This window comes from Dunckerocampus dactyliophorus, chromosome 6 (assembly GCF_027744805.1).
Source record: "Dunckerocampus dactyliophorus isolate RoL2022-P2 chromosome 6, RoL_Ddac_1.1, whole genome shotgun sequence".
Classification (NCBI taxonomy): Eukaryota; Metazoa; Chordata; class Actinopteri; order Syngnathiformes; family Syngnathidae; genus Dunckerocampus; species Dunckerocampus dactyliophorus.
Window position 1 is genome coordinate 33,170,867 of NC_072824.1, and position 16,966 is coordinate 33,187,832.

The window sequence follows — 16,966 nt, forward strand, 5'->3', positions numbered from 1 at the left end:
AACAAAAACTTTATTCACAATACACACACGACTGAAGTATCAAAAATATCGATAATTTGATTTGAGAATCTTTTTCACGCATGAGGAGCTGGTATCGTAAGTGCCGATATTTCAGTATCGCTCCGCGCACACAACAAATATGGAACCGGAAGACTAAGCAAGGCGGAAGTGGGGTGTCAAGAAAACGCCCCACGAGCTCGTGGCTGTCGTCCTTCCTTCACGTTAAGCTTTCACACCGCCAGTGGTCGTTTGTACACAGCACGTCATAAATAAAGACACCCTTTTCCGCCAGAAGTTTGTTGTAATAACGGCGTCGGGCGCCACTGCGATACGGGACATGGACGTCTACGACGTGCGATTCGGGTTGGACAGAAAACAAGCAAACCGTCAGCACGTTCTCTTTAATTGGAATCACATATTGTGGGAAAGTAAAAACCAAAACACTTCATGTGTACATTGCTAAGGAGTGTGCGCAGAGCAGAATCAAGCCGAAGTGCCTAAATAATAAATATCCATGATGTGCATGTATGCTTTATGTTTCAAGATATTTGGTGTGAAGAACAGGAGCAATCAAAGCATAAATGATGTGTGCTGCTGTTAACAATTAACAAATGTTGCCATCTGGTGGTTAAAACAGGTACTGCATGTACAAAAATAACATCCATTCATTTAGCATCATGGGGCCCTGGAGCCTACCCCAGAAGTGTTTAGGCCAAAGGCGTTTGACATTCCGGACTGGTCACCAGTCAATCACAGGACACAAAACTGTTGAAATTTGGGGGCTGAACACACACCGCCTGCACAGAAGAATGGTGGGTCAAACATTGGGGGTGTCCAAACTTTGTCCACCCAGGTGAAGAGGATGCGGGGGTCATTTTGATGTTTTTATTTTCTCAAAAGGCTAAATTCAGGGTGTTTTCTCTCCGAGCAGGCTTCAGCTGTGCATGCTCATGGACTAGATAGGACAGCTGTAGAGGTTACAAACGACAGAGTGAAGCCAGTCTTGGTTGGGGGTGTGCCTCTATACTCTATACTTTAATAAATGCTGGGATTTTTAAACATGCCAACTCTGCAAACGGGCTGCACTTTGGACACCCCATCAGTGACCGATGACGCAACACTGACCTGGTGAAAGGTGGGGTGGTGTGTTATCGCTTGGAGGAGAGTCAATATTTTTAATAGTGATGGCGAGCTGCAGGATGTCGCTTTAAGCGACGCATTTTAAAACAAACTGGAAGGCCACAAAGCACACGCCTGTGCTTTGTGGCGACGTTGTCGTGAGCGCTGTGTGTTTTAGCTGCGCAAACACTCAGGGACTCTGACAATAATTGCACAAGGAAGGGGCGAGAAAGCAGGGAGTCGTATCTCAGTCCTCCGCAGATGACTCATTGATGCTATTAGTGAATAGTCGGTAGTTTTATCATCTAACAGAGATGAACCGCTAGTGTTTGAAGTGAAGCAGGACAGAGGTCTATTAAGTAAGTCATTTATTTTCACTGTGACGTCACGCAGGACGGATCTCTACTTGACAAATGCTTTTATTCTGGTAAACTCCTTGTTTCGTTTCCCATGCATTTTTCTTGCACCAAAACCTGCACCTAACCCACACATTCGTGATCCAGCATTTAACACCCCGCAAATCTGCAGATTTTTTTTTCTAAAAACACATTTTTAATCTTTTGTCTTCCGCAGAAAACACTTCTTCACCCTCAGCGGGTGGTCATGTGTAAGTACGTGATCGCACGGGTGAAACGTGCGGCACACGTGAACCGCTGTGTCAAACATGTTCACGTCTTTCTGCTTCACGGACCATGTTGTCAAGTGTTTGTCGAGATTTCGCACTTTCGGTCCTTGAATGCACCGTAGTTGATGTGAAACGCATTCCATCTGGTCATATAACATCTTACTTCAGGTGGGCAAACTTTTACACTCGTGGGCCACATTGGGTTAAAAAAGGAGGTGGGGGGGCCATCTATTTTTACATGGCATCAACGACATCCTTGCTCACGGTGCAAACACAGCACATCCACAGCAAGTGAACGCATCGCATGAATCAACAACTAAGCGCTAAACACAACACGTAACCTAAAACTGTTATTTCCAAATGCCCGCGAGGCATGCTGGGTAGTCCAGCTGCCACAACAGTGTGAAGTGTGGACAAGAAACGATACGTTACCTCCTCCTTGTTTCCTTCTCCGATGACCTCAACATATTTTGCAAATATGTGACAACAGCAAAATGTTGGGAGAAAGTGTACTGTAAGCTACCCAGCATGCCTTGCGGCGGGAATATATGGGTGCTTTTTTGGTATTGGGCTGCATCTGACTATTTTGGTGACTCAAGCGTGCCACAGTAGCACTGCAAGTCATGTTGCTGATGTTAAAAGGTTTTAAAAAAAAAAAAAAAAAAAAAAGGAATTTGGAAATGCCTGGTGGGCTGAGCCGGATTAAGATGCTTGGTGGGCCTGACGTGGCCCAAGGGGCGCAGTTTGCCCACCCCTGCCTTACATTATCATTCATTAGTAGTGACTATTAAATGTGTTTAATCAGGGTGTGAGGCTTTTTTAAGGCTCAAACCTGGATTGTGTCACGAGTGAACAATGGCGATTAAAGAGACAAGGGGCAGCTGAATCTACTTTTACTTTTATCGCAAATGTTGACCCGAATGTCAACGTCAAGCTAGCAGGAGGGTTTGGAGGGGGAGGAGTGAGCCGTGTGTCAATCAAAGACATTTTTATGGGTGCATGAATGACGCCAGTTGTTGTTGGCTGGGGCATGTAACCCCCCCCCCCACGCGGGGATCTACGGTACCGCAATTCAGTGTTAAAATATGATTGGAAAAAGCAAACGCTGATTTAGAGACGTCGTGAACCGAGGGCCACCCGTGTTCCAGCTTGCGTGAAGGTTTGCTGGAGGAGACGACCAACGTCCAACCTTCATTTTCACAACCATTCCCGCCCTGCAAGGCAGGAAGTCCGGGTTTCACACCCTGAGCATTCCCGCAGTTAGGGCGTGATTGCTGCGCTGCGGGATCTTTTCATGATGAGCCGAACTTCGACATCGGGAAGGCTGTCTTGTTTCGTCCGGGCGCAGCCTTCGTCCGCCGCAGCCATGTGCAGGTCGAAGCGCAGGGACACAGACTTCTTTCGGAGCTTTGGATTTCCTCTGAAGAAGGAGTTCTCCCACTGCTTAATGACCTTGTCAATCTTTTCCGTCCTGAGCACACACAGATGTCAATCAAAGCTGGGGATGAGATGACGTTTGACCTTTGACTTGCACTCATCCATTCATTCGTCTAAGATGGGACCACATGCATAAACGGTGACAGGTGCAACATGTGGGACGCCATGTAAGCAGTTCCCAGCACACATACCGCATCACGCGAATGAATGTCATTCATTTTGGGCACTTCGTGATTTATTTGAACCTTTTTTTGCAGCTTCACTCATCACAGTTTTCCAAAAACATCTTCATAAATGATGCTGTTTCATGGCTGAATCCGATCTGTTAAAAATATGCTTGCCTGAGCAAATTTGACATCTGTTTTGCCTAAACGAAGCGTTCTCAAGGATAGAAGTGTCTAATGAAGCCATCAGGCGCTCAGACGACACATTCAAATACGTTGGTAATAATCGGTAAAGCGTACGTGTTGAATACGCGACGTGAACAAATGTTTTAGCAAGCGCGGGGGGGTCGGATTAAATAAGCTTTGCTTCTTCCTACTCACTACATTGTGGTTCAAACATCACTCCCTCTATATCGCATTTTTAAAAAAATGAACGAATGAATAAATGGCCGCTAGGTGTCAGTAACGTTACATTGATGAGACCTTAGATGACGCTAGCTTAACACTGCATGGAGTCAGCCACACCGTGTCCGAGGGAAAAAAGTTCTCCTCCCACTCCGTGTGGAAGTGGTTACCTTCCCCACTACATTTGAAACACATTAAGTTGAGAATAAACAAATTAGAGGCTAACTAGTTAGCTTGGGAGCATGCTAATGCTTAAAACGGCGTCCTGTAGCCTGTGCATAAGTGTTGCTCAATGTGTTGTAAACAAAGAATGATAGGAGTGTAAAGGTAGGGGTGTTATTTCATGTCTACAGGGCTCTAATAATGTTAAAAGCCGTATTTAGAAAGTCATCAACAGGTTTTCTACGCGCTAACTACGAAAACATCCCATTTATTAATATTGAATCCTACTTCGCAGTCGGGTCTGGAACCAATGAACCTCGATAAATGAGGGACGGCTCTTATGTGATGTATTCCAACCTACGTGCATGTTCAAAAGAAATTCAACCTTTAGCATGACCATTGCGATATGTAGTATCCTACACTGGCCACTAGGTGCCAGTAATGTTACATGATGAGACAACAGCCACAGGAGGAACCAGAAGTAAAAGAAGGAACTCTCCAAAGGCCACACGCGCTTTTTCAAAGGTGCATGGTAAGGATTTAAGAATGAGTCAGGGTGAGGTGCGTTGTTCATGTGAAATGTCTCATGCTAACTTTGTCTGCTGTGAGTTGTAGCCGTGACTCGCGAGTCGGTGACGCTTGCGGGCTCGGTGAGCACCCGTGAGTCAGCCAAGCTCCCCAGCTGTCAAAACTGTGACGCAGCTCAGGCGGGAAGGGGGAAGCAGAGTTGGTTTGAGGCAGGGGGCACATCTGTTGCCTTTTCCACCAGTCAAATACATTTCGGTTCACTTTTAGTAGCTTTTCAAGTTCTCTGCTCCTCGGAAGAATTCTTGAGGATTGATTTGTATCTTTCATGAGCTCATTAAGCAGCAGGGTTTGCTGCAGGTCCTTATCTGCTGCGAGGAGGCGAGACTGTCAGGCCTTTAAATGGGAGTTCAGTCAACACAAACATGATGACTTGTCAAGCTGAGACTGAGTGCGGTCATGTGAATCGACCGGCAAACGTCCGCACACGGCTTACGATGCCAGAGGCGTTTTCTAAAAAACATTCCACCTATGTCTGGTGTGACAACAATAGGCGCCACGCCCCGAAGAAACCACAGCGGGCGGGCAGCTAAACATCAAACAAAAGTCATTAAAGAAGGGAAAAGTTCCCATGCAGGTCGAAGATGAATCAGCCTTGAGAATCTCAAGCGGCAGACTAGGTCTGTACGCCTCGTGAATAGTTGGAGGTGTGTGCAGGTGGGTTGTCATGTTGTTGGCTGGTAACCTCATACAAGCACAATATATCAGTTGGACAGGTGTGACTGTGACGTAGGAGGACCTGCGTATGGGAGGCAAGCAGGAAACTGCTGCTTTGTGGTTGACTATCGCCTATTATTCATCCAAAAATATTGAAAGACAAGTCATATGTAGCATTCTGGTCACTAGCCGTCAAGTAATGTTCGGCTCTGTCCACACCCGAACGCTCCTGAGATGTCCCGGATTAGTAAATAGCTGCATCCACATGGGAACGGTGTAACGCACGAGGCACACCTACGTGTGGCGCTGTGAACAGACTCGCAGTGACACACGATACCATAGAAGAAGAAAGACGCACGTCGTCTTCCACTTTCCGAGGCTCGTGTAGGCTGACGACACAGCGGAATTACACCTGCGCCATTTGGGGAGTACTAGACAAGAAAATACCGTGACAATGTCAACCGCGTTGAGTCATGACACTTGGAATATTCAGATAGTATGTTGACTTGTCAAAGCTCACTTCTGGTCACGTGACGGCGACGAGCCGCTGACGTCGTCGTTTTAAAAAAGGGCACCCAGAACGCTCTTTTCTGTGTGGATGTGAGGCTGACCTGAAAACCTTAACACTGCCCGGGGTCACCCATGGCATGTCTGACATGACAACTACAGTAGTTATCCTCCCATTCAGTGTGGAAGTGGTATGTTTTTGGCTTCTTACTTTGTCCTTCTTCCCTACTCCGTTTGAAACGCTTTCTTAAGTTTAGGATAAGTAAATTGGAGAGGCAAACTAGTTAGCTCGGTAGCTTGCTATGCTAGCATCAGTGGCCCAGCAGCCTGCGCGATGTGGTGTAAAGATGAATAGGACAGTAAAGGTGGCTATAGGGGTGTTATTTCATGTCTACAGGGCTGTAAGGATGGTTGAAACTGTCTTTAGAACGTCACAAACAGGTTTTCTATGCTTTAACTACAAAAATATTTGATTTATTAATACAGAATCCCTGGACATGGAACCAATTAAACGCGACAAACGAGGGATGACACTAATTTAAAGTGATTTGTTGGCAGCGGGCGCCAGAAGATGAGCCAGTGTGAACCACAGGTGCAGAAGACAGGTCAACATCGGTACTTACTCAATAGTGCCGTGGCCCTCGGCACTTTCCTGCACCACGTTGCCCTGGAGAATCTCCTGAGTCTTGACGGTGGCGATGGGCAAATCTTTATCTTGCTCTGGTTCTGACAGAAGACGTTGATGACGAATCGTGGCCATACATGACAATGATACTGGTGTGTGTGTGTGTGCGTGTGTCGTACCAGTGACGTGCCGTCAGGGGGGGCAGGTGAAGCAGAGTGACTAATTAAAAGATAAAATAAACATGACATCTCCGGATTGCCAACTGTTGTTTGTCAGCGTATGGCCAATACAGAAACATTTATTCTTGCTCATCAGACGATGCGATACACAGAAATGCCATACGCTGAGGCGCACCCCGAGGGGGCGGGGGCGTGTGTGAGCTGGAAGGTGCTTGTCATTGCCATCCTTCCATAGAGAGGAAAAGCCAAAGCCGGCGTATTTTCGAACATTTTTGAGCAGCCCGGCGTCAGTGTGTCAGCTAGTCAACACTCGGCAGCAAGCAAAGGAATAAAGATATTTTTATGCTCTGCTGAAGAAGGAACGGATTGGGCTGCGAAGATGGAGGATTGCATATCCAATCGCAACAGAAGGTGGTCGGACCTTCACAATAAAGTAACAAAGCTTTTCCTGGAGAAGGATAGAACGCGTGTACTTTACATACAAATACAGCTGCTTTATAACACATCAACCAATGGGACTAAAAGTATTTGAATACAATGTTCTTATCCCGAAGGAGTCAGTGCCTCACCAGCCTTGTGACTCGGTCCTACCTGTGAGTATGACAAGACTCTGTGGCCGATGGAGTGCGGGACCTTCCTTTGGCTTGTGCGTTCCTGGGATGAGTAAAGTCCTTTCAGGCAGGGGCTCTGACTTTGGTTCATCCGGGGTGATTGCGGGGTCACTAAAGCTGTTCTCCAGGCCGCTTTCCTTTGACTCCACCAAAGAAGATCTCCAGGGCTGCAGACACATTGGCTGCCCACTCCGACCCGCGTACCTGCAAAATGACGTAACGAGGTGATGAGGATGCGGGTGTCCGTATCCAGACAAATGAAAGGCCAGGCCAGCTAGGAGACATAATCCCTCTAGAGTGTCCTGGGTCTGCTCCGGAGTCTCCTCCCAGCTGGGCACGCCCAAAACAGCTCGCCAAGGAGCCTTCCAGGATGTAGTATTCTCCAGGATTAGATGCCTGAGCCACCTCAACTGGCTCCTCTGGATGCAAAGGAGCAGGGGCTCTACTCTGAGCTCCTCCCGGACGACCGAGCCGCTTACCCCATCTCTTAGGGTCTTAGGGCCGGCCGCTTGTATCCGCGATCTTGCTTTTTCAGTCCCTACCCAAAGCTCATGACCACAGGTGAGAGGAGGCACGTAGATCCACCGGAAAATTGAGAGCTTTGCCTTCCGGCTCAGCTCTCTCTTCACCACAACGGTCCGGTACAGCGGCCGCATTACTGCAGACGCTGCGCCGATGCACCTGAAGATCTCACGCTCCGACCCCGAGATACTTGACCTCCTCCTCCTGGGGTAAGACCTCACTCCCAACCCGAGACCAACCCGAAAACAAGCCAACGTATGCCAATACGTTGGCTACGCTATCCTAACAAAACATGGACATTATTGGTGAAACGTGATGAAAATGAACTTACTTTGCTTTTTCAATCCCAAAGATTCTTTGTTTATAATTGAGCTTTGAGTTTTAAAGCTAAACTTCTTCTTGACATTAAAATGTTAACAAAGCTGGTTTGATGCCCTTTTTTAGGACTGCTGCAAAGGTAAACACCAGGCCCAAACACGTCTGTATCGTCACAAAACAAAGACGTGTACCTTCTCAACTTTCCATGCTGGGATCTGCCAGGATTTATGGATTTGCCCACTCGCTAACAGCCAAGAATCCCAGACCACCCACTTCCACTTGATCAAAGCACTTAACACAAGCCTGCAACAAGTCAGTGTAATTACTTAGCACAAGTACCTGCCTCTTAACACCTGCAACGCAAACAGCACGGGGCAAGCATGGTGGCAATTATCTTCCTCCTAATCATGCTTGCTCTGGCGCGTCAGGGACATTCTGTAATCATGAAACACCTTGCAAGATTATACAAGCTCTTCACTGTGTCGGATGACTTTGCAGGATGGAAGCTATTTTTATCAACGTAACCTTCTGTTTTTCACCGCTTGCTGTCGGCCCGATCGGCACCTAACCGACCACAGTTGTGTACTTGGCTCCTGCTTTGCTGAGACTGTGTGAGCCCCACGTCCGGCCTTCAGGATGAAGCGCCTGCAAACGCGCAACTGGCTGCTTCATTTCCAAAAATAGGAACAAGAAGCTTCGGAATGTTGACTGGAAGGCTGGTTGGCAAAGAGGGAATACCAACAGCAGGGGATTTTGACCTAAGCCACAGAAGCACCTTTGCTACAAGTTATCATCAGTGTCAACGTGACTAACCGTGTTACTCAAGGGGAGAAGTCATGGAATAACGAGGTTATACCTCCAGGAAGGAGGACTTTTCCACCGCTCTGAGCAAATGTTTAGTTATACAATCAGCCCCCGTTTATAGCACTTCATTGGTTCCAGGCCCAACTGCGATAAGTGAATTTCCATGAAGCAGGATTCAGTATTAATGAATGGATATTTTCGTAGTTTCACCTGTTTATGACTTTTTAAATACATGTTTTTACCATGATTAGAGCCCTGTAGACATGAAATAACACCCCTAAAGTCACCTTTACTGTCGTGATCACCTGCGACTGTGTCCCGTGGCGCTCGCTGTCTTTCTCTCTACCTGCCCTCGGCTGGAGGTGGGTCAACTGGGCACACCTGTTCATAATCAGGGTCGCTTGCTGCTTAGGCTGAGGTGGGGCAGCTGGGAGACGCCGGTTCCTCGCCTATCATTCAAGTTGCATCCCATCTCGCTCATTTGAGTCGGTGTTTCCATGTCCCGGTATAGCCCAGTTGTCCCTGACCTCTTTTGCCTGAAGGTTTTTTGTATGGTTACCTTTTTCTTGGTGTGCAGCAAGCTCCCGCCTCGTTTTTGACAAAACTTATTGCCAGAAAGATAGCTCTGTTTTTGTACTGTCTTGGTATTATGAACCCACTGTCAGGCTCTACAACACCTGCACCACCTGAACCATGTTGTAGCCACTATGTATTCTTTACTTGTGTATCTTGCTTGCTGCTGTAACAAGTAAATTTCCCCGCTGTGGGATGGAATGAGTTAAAACACTGTGGGGGTCCAACTGTGTTCCCAACGTGTCGTTATCACAAAACGATGTGCCTGTTCGCAGCTCCGTCGTCCACCTACGACATCGTCACGCGTCGACTTGTGCTTTTTTGCTAACTAACACACTTACACGCCAAGTCTCTGCTTTTTTTTTCATTGATTGCGGCTGCAAAATAACCCAAAACGGAGCCAAAGAAAGTCGCAAATGCCAGCATTTTGATAAAGAAGGTGAGAGACACTATTGAATTCAAGAAATAACTCATAGCAAAACCCGAAGGTAGCGTTCGTGTGGCTCTTTCTTCCCTCACCGCTCCTCGCCGTCTTTGTGTTTGGTAAAGGCAAAAGGCAACATTTAGAATGATTTCAAATGCATGCAAAACTATCATTATACTCTATAAAAAGTGTGTTAAATCTTTTGGGCGAAGGCTGCAGATCGGTTGCATCTACATGATTTCTTATGGGAAAAATGGATTGGTTTTTGTTGTACAATTAGTTTTTCGGCAGACCCAAATAATAAATGAATAACATTCTTAGTGAAAAATGTAAGCTTGGCGTTGGAACGTGTCGTGAACTGTCTGAGGCTTACAAAGCTTGTGTAAATAAAGCAAGGCTTTAACTGAGGAATAAAACACCCAGTAAAGCAGTCCAGATGTGCTGCACGCATGAATCTAATTGAAATGATGGATTTTTTTTTATGTGTGCCCGTTATTTTGTTGGCAGACAAGCTACCGCTTTCTCCTCCCCCTCTCATTCCTCACCTGCCCTCCTCCCGTTCCAGTAGTCTTCTGTAAGTGGCGATCTCTCGCTCCAGTCGAATCTTTGTGTTGAGCATCTGGCTGTGGCGCTGCCGCTGAGTGGCCAGTCCGCCCCTCACGTGTTCCAGCTCGCTCTCCAGGCCGGTGATCACCTGGGAAAGTTCCTGCAGTTGGCTGGAGTACAGCTGCTGGGTGTGCTGGAGGGACTTTTCCAGACCTTTCTCCTGAACAAACACAAAGAGACAAAAGATAGCTTTCCCTCGCCACATCATGGTTCCAACATCGCTCTATTGCATGTTTTTCAGTAATGAACTAATAACTGATCGCTGTTTCGTGGTTGACTACTGCCCATTATGAGTCAAAAATATGGATATTTAAGATAATTGGACATATTTTTTCCCCCAATTAAGCATTTTCAAGGCTAAAAATGGCTAAATGAATCAAATAGTGAATGTAGTGTTCAACATTGGTCACTAGGTGAGACAAGCACCAGACTTGACAGCCGGAACAACTGACTTTTACTGAGCTTTTCACAACAGGCGCAATGATAATAACATAGTAATCACAATAATAGCACATAAGACGTCACTTCCTGACGCCCAGGCCGTCACTGTGATCAACACTTGAACACGTCAGTGTTGACCCAAAAAACCCAACCAACCAAACAAAAGAAAAATCACTTGAATGTAAATCCTGCTTTTCTTGAATGTAAATGCTGTCATTTTGTATGTCCTGGTCATGATATCATTATTATTATTATTATTATTATTATTATTATTATTATTATTATTATCCCTTTGCACATCTCAATGTCACTCTTCATTTTTGAAATATTTCCTTTCAGAGCTCATTTCAACCCAAACAAACGAAATATGCTCGTTTTACCAGAACGTGAACTAGGTGCTGGTATCCACAACTCACATTTTGTATTTCAGAATGCGTTTCTTTCTGTTCTCACATTTGTAACTAAAAACGTGAAAGAAAAGCAGGCTTGCGGGCGCCTCATGGGGTCGTAGGGGGCTACCGGGCACCACATCGGTGACCCCTGCTGTATCCAGTCGTCCCTTGCCACTTATTCCGCATTTTCGAGCATAAAAATGTCTGGATGACGTAAAATACAAACATAAGGCATTCAGAAGATTGTTACAGTTACGGATAATGCATTTTTGGATTATGGATTATGGATTACCGTACAGCAGTGGTCACTAACCTTTTTGACACCAAGATCCCTGGTCTCGGCTGTGAACCTGCAGAAGATCTGCCCAAGGAGACTGGCCTCCTTGCGGGGGCTTGCGGGTTGCTGCATGGGTGGCGGTGAGGCGTACGGGCGTGTTCGGTGGACAAAATGCGTGCCTGTTGGTCGCCCTCTGGGAGGCGTGGGCGCTGATATGATCATTTTTTTTCAAAATGTTCTCACGATCAACTAGTAGCTCACAATCGACGGGTTGGCGACCCCTGCTGTACAGAGTTTGTGTGTTTAGGTTTTTAAGTCCATTACAGTATGACCTTACAGGACGGTGTTAAATCCCCTCTGGTGGGTTCCCCCCAGTGACAAGGTGTGCTTGTGCTTCCTTACCAAAGCATACAGGGTCTCAGTCTCCACCTGAAGTGAGTGCCACTGCCGCCGGGCTTCGGCCAACTCGGCCCGAGCCTCCCTCAGTGCATTGCTGCCGAGGCTGATGTGCGCCCATGCCGCTTCCTCCTGGGTCACATGGAAGCACGTAAGATGAAAGTAAGTGGAGGAAACGTGAGATTAGAGCTTGCGGCGGAGGTCCTTTGAAGAGATCTGACCCCAAAAAAATTTAAACAAGCAAACCACACAATTCCGTCTGGAAACAGAGTCAAAAGATCAAGTCGTCAGAGGATCGGCTCTTGATTGTGTGTATTTTTCTGGTGTCAACAGGTAGCAGTGCTAACACTCCAGTTTGCGTACACACACAGGCGGGCCAGCTGTGTTGACACACTTTACAGCTGCTTGGCCTTTCACGCCCCTCATCCTCACCCCCGCTGCGTCTCAGCCGTCACATTTCACAGTAAAACCATGACAGCACAAAGTTACAGTATACACGTTACATCGAATGTTTTTGTTGTATCGGTGTGACTTCCTGTTGGAGGTTTGTTTAGTCAAACTAGATGATAGCCGCAAATCTTGGCTATGGCGCTGTTGTGCATCGGCATTGTGCCCAGGAACGCTGGGTTGCAACAGCAAACAAAGGATGCCATATACTGTGTTGATAAGATAACAAGTGTGGCTTATTTACAGTTTTTAGTTAATGATCATCTTTCCAAAATGTTGCATCAGGTTGTGTACATTTTCTGGTTAGCGTACAATAAGGCACTCGTGTTGTCGTGTTGTTAATTCACTGCGTGTTCTTACTGTACTTTTATCACAAAGTTAGCATCCTTAGCTTGCTGATACTTGGAAACAGGAACCGGAAGTCAACTCCGTCGCCTGTCTATGATGTCATCAGCAGTTCTTTGCTAACTAGCACAGTTACACCACAAGTCTCAAAAATGTCAACACAAAACACATTTTTATAGTTTTATAATTCTAGTTTGACATGCATAAAACACATTTAAATGCATATAAATGATGAATGATAGGGAAAATGATACCTTCACTGAAGATGTGATTGTTTCCAAAGACACAGACACCACCTTCATGTTTTGCTATGAGTTCTCTCTTTGAATTCCACAGTGTTTCTCACCTTCTTTATCAAAATGCTGGCACTTGCAACTTCCTTTGGCTCCATTTGGGGTTATTTTGCAGCCGTAATCAAAAGAAAAGCCGAGACCTGAGGTGAGAAACTGTTGAATTCAAGAAATAACTCATGGCAAAACATGAAGGTGGCGTCCGTGTTGCTCTCGCTGTCACTCTGTGTCTTTGTCAACAATCACATCTTAATTGAAGGTAAAAGGAACTTTAAATGTTCACTTATCCCTTTCATTCATCCTTTATATGTATTTGTATGCATTTTGAAACGTTTTTTGCATTAAACTATCATGTAAAACTACAAAAACATGTTTTGTCTTAGTATTTTTGGCTTTCTGGAACCAATGAATTGGATGTACATTATTTCTTATGGGAAAAACTGAGTAGGCTAGAGTACATTTCGGTTGGAGTTGGGCCTTGTGGAACGGATTAAATACGCTAACCAAGGTCTTGCTGTAATTTGAATTTAAGGCCTTAAAATATGTCTTAAATACCATTGTTACATTTCTTAAAAATGTATTCACGTGACTTTTATTTAAAGCCTAGGTTCCCAAAGTCGGGTACACGTACCCCCAGGGGTACACCAATCGCATTAGGTGGGTACGTGAATAAAAATGACAAACAATTAGCGCCTAACTCTCACAATTACGAACGCGCCCGAACGTCTCACGGCGCAAGGACAACGGAGCAGAAAGGAGACAGAGCATGAAGTTGTTCATTGCTCTGTGTGCATCACAGGAACACACAAGTAAGTTGATGACTATTTTCTGCATTGAGGATCTTGAGGATTTTCATTCATTCATTCATTCATTCATTCATGCATGCATTCATTCATTCATTTTGCTCCTTTCATGAAAGTGGATGGCATAATTGCATTTTCAGATCGACACCTTCATCGTTGGAAAGGAGCAGAAAGGAGAAAACAATTCTTATATTTGGCTGCCCCCTACTTGGACAAACAACAAAAGACAAGAGGGTCTGACTTTTTAGAACAAAAACAAAACAACACAAATAAAATAAAGTAATACTAATAATAAGCCATACAAATGATATATCATTTATGTTGGTGCTTCAGTCCCCACACTGTCAGTGTCAGTGGGGATTCCCCCGACAACCAGGCTTTTTTGTTGGTTGTATGTCATTTTGTCCTTGCGACGCTGCTTTATCACGGTTGCTGAACCTTCCTTTTCAATTTGGTGTGAAATTAGCATGCAGACCTGGACCACAGCCAAAAAAAGTGACACTCCAATTGAACCCACTCAAGCAGAAGGATGCCAGCATCAAACTGGAGTCGCAGATACAGTATGCAGGATGATTGGCCGTTTACACGCGCTCACGTGAAACGTGATCCAATGTCACCGTGCAAAATATACACTTTGGACCTGGCAGTACTGCAAACCCAGTTAACAATGAATTCTGTTCAATAGTGCAAGTTTATTAAGATAAGAAGATTTTTGTTTTGTAAGTGCACGGGAGTTAGGGGCACATGGCTTCAGATCAGTGGCGGCGCTAAGGGTCACTCTCCGGCCACCCCACAGGCCATCTGGACACTTCAGGTGTCAACTTATTGTGATTAATGGTCTCACCTTGGCCAATTCCTGGCTCCGCCACTGCTTCAGGTCAAATACCTGAAGGGGTAGGCGACTGTAAAAAGTTCAGGAACCACTGAACTAGAGTCGCTGTACAAACCGAGCACATCCAACTGGTGTGCAAAGCGGACCTGTGATTTTCCGTCATGTCGTTTGTACTTATTAGCCCCTTATGGATGTGAAAAGAATGTCTGAATTGTATTCATAATGGGCTTAAAAAGTCTTAAATTTACTTGAAAAATACTGCTCCCACTAGACTGCTGGATTGTATTACTGATGTAAAGCAGTGGCTGGATAAGAACTTTTTACATTTAAATGACAGCAAAACAGAGTGTATTTTATTTGGCATGTCACCAACATTGCACACTGTCACAGCAAACTTCAGCTCTCTGGCCCGCTTTTTTAAACCAGATGTCAAAAATCTTGGGGTCATTTTCGACAGTGGATTCAAATTCGACAAACAGATTAGCTCTGTCATTAGGACGAGCTTCTTTCAGCTCCGTTTTCTGGCTAAAGTGAAGCCTTTTTTAGGTCAGCAAGATCTTGAGAAAGCGATCCATGCTTTCATCAGCACAAGACTGGACTACTGCAACGCACTTTACGTTGGCCTGAGCCAGACCTCAATTTCACGTCTGCAGCTGGTCCAGAACGCTGCTGCCCGGTTTTTAACAAACACGCCCAGACGTGAGCACATCACCCCGGTGCTGTCGTCACTCCACTGGCTTCCAGTTCGTTTTAGAATCGATTTTAAAATTTCAGTATTTGTTTTTAATGCCATTAACGGCCTTGCTCCGTCGTACCTGTCGGAGCTTTTAACTATCCGCAATCACGGCAGGGCCCTGCGTTCCTCAGGACAGCTTCTGTTAGAAGTCCCACGGGCAAAATACAAACAGTGGGGCGATTGCTGTTTCTCCGTCGCTGCTCTCAGACTGTGGAACAAACTGCCCACTGATATTCGCACCACTACTGAAGTCGGCCTTTTTAAATAGAAATTGAAAACTCATTTATTTAGACAGGCGTTCAACACCGACTAGGGCGGTCTTGTATTTATTTTCATTTTATGCATATTTATTTCTTGTTGACTCCCATTTTATGTACTTTTAAAGGCTTTTAGCACTCTGCAGCACTGAAGCACTTTCTTATAGAGTTTTTATTTTGTGTTTACTTTGTGTTTATGTTCTGTTTTTATGCTGTCTTCTTATGTATCGTCTTATTGTAAAGCACTTTGGGAGCCTGTGGGCTATTGTAAAGCGCTATATAAATAAACTTTGATTGATTGATTAAATTTGACTTGTTGAAACCCTGCAAGAGGGTTTGTTTCGTCACGCTGCTACATAAACCTACCATCGGGAATCGAGACGAGGAGGACGACCCCGGTCCTTCCAGATTACGACCCTCCTTTCAGACACTTGCACAAAAATGTGCTATTCGGATACACGCAACATTGCAGGTAGAGGCAGAGTGAGTCCTTAGCCAGACTGCTGGCCAGGGGACGGTGAAGAGAGGGTGCCTAGCTAGCCATGGGCCAAAACAACACAGCACAAAAACAAATTGCTTGTGAGGATGCAGGAAGAGACGCGTACCTCACTGAGGGCTGCTCTGTGTGCCGTTGTTGTTGAAGCTGCTGCTCTCGCTCCAGCTTCAGATGGGCTTGCCCCGGCAAAACTGGCACTTGAATGTGAGCTCGTACCCTGGCTGAGGTGTCTCTCACTCTGGCTGGGAAATCGGTTCGGATTGCACTGAGCTTTGATTCGGTCGAGGAGTTTGGGAAGCTCCATCCCTGCGCCATCCTCCTCCTGTTTGCCTGCTGCCGGGGTTGCTGCTAACAGAGCATCACATGAGGCGGCCCGCTGCAGCTGCAGATCTCGGGCTGCCTGCAAACAGCCAACCAGAAGGGAGGGGGATGGGAGGGTGAGTTGGAGGTCGGGAGTGAGAGATGAGGGACACATCAACAGTCAGAAAAAGGCAAATAAAGTCATCACCAGAGATGAAACAGTCCATCTGTTGAATGCAGCGACTTCAGTCACCCATTAGCTCTTTGCTACTGTGATGACACATCCATCATACATGTCCTGTACATACAGTATGTGTACATACAGTACATGTACATCCTGTATCTGTGTACATACAGTACATGTATATCCTGTATCTGTGTACATACAGTACATGTACATCCTGTATCTGTGTAGTATATACAGTACATGTACATCCTGTATCTGTGTACATGCAGTACATGTACATCCTGTATCTGTGTAGTATATACAGTACGTGTACATCCTGTATCTGTGTACATACAGTACATGTACATCCTGTATCTGTGTATATACAGTACATGTACATCCTGTATCTGTGTAGTATATACAGTACGTGTATATCCTGTATCTGTGTAGTATATACAGTACGTG

General features: G+C 45.6%; 1 protein-coding gene across 1 annotated transcript in view; it reads right to left on the minus strand.

The window, feature by feature from the left end:
• Positions 1–56: 56 nt before the first annotated feature.
• Positions 57–16,966, minus strand: part of krt222 (keratin 222) — a 34,327-nt gene continuing 17,417 nt past the window's right edge. Inside the window, exons 6-11 of the mRNA XM_054778018.1 lie at positions 16,145–16,435; positions 11,836–11,961; positions 10,263–10,483; positions 7,057–7,280; positions 6,285–6,387; positions 57–3,215 (exon numbers count right to left, since the gene is read on the minus strand). Of these exons, the coding sequence (XP_054633993.1) occupies positions 3,005–3,215; positions 6,285–6,387; positions 7,057–7,280; positions 10,263–10,483; positions 11,836–11,961; positions 16,145–16,435 (1,176 nt within the window). The 3' untranslated portion in view covers positions 57–3,004. The remainder of the gene's footprint in view (positions 3,216–6,284; positions 6,388–7,056; positions 7,281–10,262; positions 10,484–11,835; positions 11,962–16,144; positions 16,436–16,966) is intronic.